This window comes from Grammomys surdaster, unplaced genomic scaffold (genome assembly GCF_004785775.1).
Source record: "Grammomys surdaster isolate TR1022 unplaced genomic scaffold, NIH_TR_1.0 234, whole genome shotgun sequence".
Classification (NCBI taxonomy): domain Eukaryota; kingdom Metazoa; phylum Chordata; class Mammalia; order Rodentia; family Muridae; genus Grammomys; species Grammomys surdaster.
This window is the reverse complement of record NW_021604679.1, coordinates 3,380,979-3,387,132: the sequence shown is the minus strand read 5'-3', so window position 1 is coordinate 3,387,132 and position 6,154 is coordinate 3,380,979. Positions and strand designations below refer to the sequence as shown.

Below are 6,154 nucleotides of genomic sequence, written 5' to 3'. Positions count from 1 at the left end.
TGAGCGTCTTACAAAAAAAAGTGGAGCTCACGCCAATGCCTGAGCACATAGTTATGCATGAGGATTGTCTTGGCTATCAGGGTTTTTTTTTTTTTTTTCATGCTTTCATCTAAATAAACTGAGCCTAAGTGAAAGCTATCGAATGGTAGAGAACTGGCCACTGTGTACAGAGTGAGAGCTAGCGAATGGTGTAGAACTGGCCACTGTGTACAGAGGCTCAGAGCCACACTGAAGACGCACACGGTGGTACTCAGGCCTCACAATTCTCAACTCACCAGAGATGGTGTGACTGTGTATGAGGAACAGAAACATTTATGGGTCATATAGATAGATACTATCTGAGCAAAGCACAGAAACTTAACATTATAAAATCACCTAAAGAGGCATTCAAGCATAGTTTAATATTAAAAATTACTTAAGTAAATATTCAACTACTAAATTTAAACATAGGCTGAGAGACAGGAAAACTCCATGATGTATTCTCCTGAGTCCAAATAATGTTACCAAACACAAGACAAGACAACACACACTTTATTGAAGAATCAGTGTAGTAAGTTGGTGCCATGCTTTTATTCAAATGAAAGGGGAACTACACTGTACCAGGAACGAGCAAGCCTGACAGCACGGATCATCTGCAGCGTTCAGGAGTGGACAGGAAGCACACCATACACTGCACATTGCCCAACAGTGTCCATGAGTCACATCAAAGAAGGGGACTCTGGCTTTAAGCAGCCAAATAAAAATAATAGTCCTCCTAAAACAAAACCGAGAAACTGCAAGGAAACTTTAGAAGTTGTGGTAAATAGCAGAAGTTGACAGGCCACACTGGTTACCATGACAAGGATTTGGCAAATTTAACTGAGTAGTTAGTTACCATGGTAATTTGACCTCCAACGATGAAAATGTTTGTGTTTCAGTAAGGTTGATGGAAATCTCCAAACTTTATGGAATGGCATATTTTCGCTTGTATAATTTTAAAACATAATTTAAAAAGCTGCACCATAATAAAAAAATCTGCAGACTAAAGAAATATATCTGTATTCCTCTTGCATTAGTAAAGTAAAATCTTATACTGAGAGCAATGAATTTTGTGGCAATATTCACATTACACCTTTGGACACTAGACATTCCGCTCAGTTGCTGGATGTACAGATGTAAGCACAAAGACAGGCGAGGTCAGTGTTCATTAGTTCTTTCAATGTCCTGCATCTGACTTTTCTTTATTCAATACTCAGGTGACAGCAAGGAGACTGCTTTGATGGGAAAAGACCTTGGTTAGTAATAAAAAATGCTTATTAAATTCCTTTGTCTATAATTCACTTTGTTTTGATTAAGTTTGTTTATAACTTTTAAACTAGTCTTATCCTAAGGATGTCTTTGTTTGCCCATTTCCTTCTAATTGTGATAAAAATTGGTGTCTGAAAGGTAAAATGTGAAATCCCCCATTTTTAATATTTTATATATACACAGTATGTATACATTTAAAATATAAGAGTTACATATCCTGGTCTGTCACATGCAAGCAGTAGATCACAAATAGTTTTGAGCTACACATACATTTTGCACAGGTATTGGAAAAAAATCTGTGAAAATTTTTTTTACAGTTTTAACAAATATACATAAATATAAGAACATAAATTACAGTAAAATATTGACAGCATTTGAGAAAATGTTGAAAACCCAGATGCACTGATACCTAAAGGCTTTATAATAGAAAAGTACAGCTCAGGGACTTCCCATTCCATTCTTCTTTTTAAATTAAGTAAATACATCACATGAGACATGAGTTCCCTCTCTAAACAACTTAATTAGAGAAATGTACATATTTCATCTCTATATCCCATGAAAGAAAACAAACTACTCTCTCACTTATAAACAATGTCTTCCCCACTAGTGTACATGGTTGTCACAACACTGAAACATAAAAGGGCCACACAATCAATCATTCAAGTCTTTTCCTGAGAATGAAGTTTTTCACCAACTAACCCTCTGGTATGCTCGCTAAAGAAGAAAGATCGTGTAGAGGAGATTTCAAGTGTGTTCTTAATCTAAGCTGATCCACTGGAAAAGGATTAAAAAGAAAAAAACCCAGTATAAGTAAAATAACATGAAGCTACTTTCAAATCAAAATGTAGCCCTTTGTGCATGTTTAAAAATTCTAAATATAATTTCTATAATGGTTATAAATATAAAGGCCTCCTGAGCTGCCCAGGAAGCCTTACATTTTCATTCTGAAAGGCAACACTCACGTGTCACTCACTTCTGCCAGCTTATAAAGTGACATACTTTAAAAGAAAGTGTTTTGTTGTTGTTGTTAAAGGTACAATCTAATTTATTCTGAGTTGGCCAGAAGTGGTGTAGAAACGGCACTGATCTCATCAGCAGCTTCTTACAGGGTACTCTGGGTTAGCTCGTGTGGTCTGCAGGGAACCCAGTAGCAGCTTTTACAATACCTCCTTACTAATAGAGACATGTTAATACTTGTGTGAATAATAAATACAGAATGTAAATACTAGAAGGATTCTTGCAAACACTGTAACACCATCAGAACATGAGGGCTACTGTAGAACTAACACTAGTGTTTCTCTTAACATCATATGAAAGGTACAAGTTACTTCTTAAGGTGGACTTTCTACTTTCATGATCTCCACATAAAACAAACACAAAGGCAGCTTAGAATAACACCCCCAGGAGAGAGAACAACAACAACAACAACAAAACCATCTGAAGATGTGCACACATAGTACAGGGTTAAAAAAAAATACAACACATAATTGTCGTCTAGCCACACCTCAAGCCTATGTCCCACTGTGTCCATGAGAATTCAGTGCTTCCCGTTCTCTAACACAGGCCGGTGAACCTGGTAACATACAAACCTCCGTTTGTGAATCAAAACATTTCCTTCATCACGTGGACTTATCACCTAGTAAGAATCTTCTGCACTCCAAATACTGTGATTACATTCCAGTTGTTCACAACAACAGAGTTAAGGTCCAGTTTTAATTGATAAAAATCTTGTTGGCAATTAGAAAGATTTTCTATAGGCAGGAAAGACGAAGTACAAATTTACCACAAAGGTTCTGCAGCAAGCATCTCCTGCCTCCTATGCTTTAGTAGGTAGGAGTTTTTTGGGTGTTACTGGTCTTTTGGTCTGCCATAAGTGGCTGTGGATGGTAATGGCATCCACACTAGCAGATAACGTTTTAGCAGGTATGTGGCTAAACTGTTTTCTGTCAGAATTGTACTTGTAAAGTCCCTCAATCATCTTTTTAGTGATAGATTTAGGACCTATCCCAGTCAGTTTATTGATTTCTTCAGTTTCTGGGCAGTAAGTATACAAAGACCTGAACTGGCAGCCTGAATCCCGGAACAAGATTAAGAAGTTGTTGGCATCTGACTTCTCCATTTCCTTTAGAACAGAAAACAAAAACAAGATAACAATGAAGCTGTAACATTTTACTTAATGTTTATATACTTGTATTTCTTGGTTAAAACTTATGACATAGTCTAAAACCAAACTTTCTATTAGTATTTTGGCAGTACCAAGGATGGCCTACACATGCTAAGAAGGCACCCTGCCACTGTACACTACTGACACATTTTAAAGTCTTTCTGTGGCTTTTAATTAAACCTGTAAGTCTTCCAGAACTCTGAGAGTAGAGTAACTGCATCTAATACTAACAGACATCACTGTAGACCCTTCTCAGGCTGCCCAAGCTCTAGCAGCCCACCACAGTATTTCCCCATCCATACACACAATTCCTTAAGTTTGGAAATGCTACCAAATTTAATTTTCATGAGAACATGCTTACCTCTAATATCTTTTTCTTCTGACCTTCATTTACTTTTCCAGCCAAACAGCAATGAGCTAAAGCATTCTGGATTATGTGTTTATTGGATTTTGCACTAGGTTCCTTGTAAAGCTTTGGTCCTGTAGGAAACATTTACAACAGTTAAAGAAATAATATTTCCAAGACAGAAACACTACAGTTTTCCATGGTGAAACTGCTGCACTGCTGACTATGCAAGTGAGAACTGGGCTCTGGACTTAAAGCTGCTCCTAGACCTTTTTTTTTTTTTTTTTTTAAAAAAAGACAGGTTCCCACTGTTGTAGCCTTGGCTGTCCTGAACTCCCCAGCTAGACCAGGCTGGCCTCAAACTCACGGAGATTGCCTGGCTCTGCCTCCCAAGTGCTGGGATTAGAGGTGTGTGCCACCATGTCCAGCTCTTATATAGCTACACTCCAGCCACACCATGGTTTTAGTCACAAAGCACATATTTAGAGGATGTTCTTGTGGCTTTCAGATGCTGTCCCATGAAGGCAGTGTTAGAAATAAGATACTGCTTGTAACTGTTACACTGTCTCCTTAATCTTCCCAGGCTGGCTAGATTCCTTACTGGTGAGCTTTAAAGTATAAAGGGCCCAAGAGTAATTCCTAGTTTACCTAATCTTTCTTGAGACTGACTACATTACTTTAAATTAAGTCCAGGCTGGCCTGGAAATAACTATGCAGTCCAGGCTGGCCTCAAATTCATGGCCACTCTCTTCAGGTTACAGTTAGAAAGCCACCATACTTGGTTTTAGCTTGTAAAAAGGTCAGAAGGTGTTGAGGGAGATATTTAAACCAGTGGCTCCCAATCTGGCTTGTTCTTAACCAGCTGCCATCTTCCTGACTAGACAAGGCCTGTGACCACGAGCAGCAGCATGTTCTCACCACTGGCTGCTCGGTTCAGGCCGCTAGCTCAGGCAAGCCAGAAGTACTGACCCTGGCATCCATGAGACGCCAGCGTGGGAGATGGCTCTGCCAATCTTCCACACTGTCTCCACAAGGCTGGGCGGAGGCCAGACCATCCCACCCGCCATCCACGAGGTACCCAGTAGAAATGAGACTCTAATGGTTAAAGATTATCCAATAGCTTTATATATTTGGAAATGCTCAAATATCAAGATGGCCACACAACTGAAAGTGTTAATCAATTAACTAACCTAGATGTAAGTTATTACCCAGGACTGCTCTTGGTGCATGAGTGGTCATCCATGGCTCCTACATCTCTGCCTCCTTAGCTCCTCCTCTTCCTTCTCCTCTTCCTCTCCTTACTCCTCCTCTTCCTCTCCTTACTCCTCCCACCTTAGCTCCTCCTAACTTGCAGGGAAAATATGCCGCTACAAGAAGGTGGTCTTGGGAGATAGCTCAGTCAGTCAGAATTTTTCTTACAAGCATAAGGATGTGAGTTCAACCCCCCAAAACCCACACTATATTAAAAAAAGTATTGGTGAGGTGGAGACAGGCAAATGAAACTCCGTTTCAAAAACACACAGCTGGATGTGGTGGCATATGCCTTTAATACCAGTAATCAGAAAACAGGTAGCTCAAGGCTAGTCAGGGGTATATAGCAAAACCCTGTTTAAAAATTGAAAGGTAGCACTAGTACACATACAGTTTGTCTTCTGGTGCTGCATGTGCACACAAAAATGAAGAAAAAACATTTTTTTCCAGGTTGTTCAGACTGCTCAACTTTACAAAGGCAGAGGGAGCAACATGGAAATATTGTCCAATCTCACACTAAAGGCTGTCAAGACTGGGGCTGGAGAGGTGGTATTGACTGCTTTGCTCTTCCACAGTACCTGGGTTTGATTCCCAGCACCCACAGTGGCTCATAACCATCTCTAACTCTAGCCCCAAGGATCTGATATATCCCTGATGCAGATACCAGGTATACAAGTGGAGAGCAGACATGCACATGGGCAGAACACTCACACACATGACATGAATTAGACAGACAGACAGACAGACAGACAGACAGAGGAAAGAGGAAAGAGGGAGAGGGAGAGGGAGAGGGAGAGGGAGAGGGAGAGGGAGAGGGAGAGAGAGAGAGAGAGAGAGAGAGAGAGAGAGAGAGAGAGAGAGATTGACCATAGGAAGTTTTAACAAACAGTTAAAGAATAAAAGGGGGAGGGAGAAGCCAGAAAGTAAATACATGAACAGTTTCTAACTGGTTCTTGGCTACTGAGGGTGTGATAAGGCTTCCAACTCTGCAAAATCACAGGTGCATGGGACCATCTCCTCCTCCCGCTGTCCCCACCCTGTTTCCTTCCTGGTCCTTCACTGCGCACAGGTGCCATGTCTCCTCACTCCTGCCTCTGCTCCTCCTG

General features: G+C 40.3%; 1 protein-coding gene across 3 annotated transcripts in view; it reads right to left on the bottom strand.

The window, feature by feature from the left end:
• Positions 1–513: 513 nt before the first annotated feature.
• The window catches only part of Camsap2 (calmodulin regulated spectrin associated protein family member 2), a 73,457-nt gene continuing 67,816 nt past the window's right edge, over positions 514–6,154 (bottom strand). For all 3 annotated transcript variants that reach the window (XM_028773772.1, XM_028773773.1, XM_028773771.1), the window contains 2 exons: positions 3,813–3,931; positions 514–3,409 (listed from right to left, as the gene is read on the bottom strand). In XM_028773772.1, the coding sequence (XP_028629605.1) occupies positions 3,104–3,409; positions 3,813–3,931 (425 nt within the window). In that variant the 3' untranslated portion in view covers positions 514–3,103. The remainder of the gene's footprint in view (positions 3,410–3,812; positions 3,932–6,154) is intronic.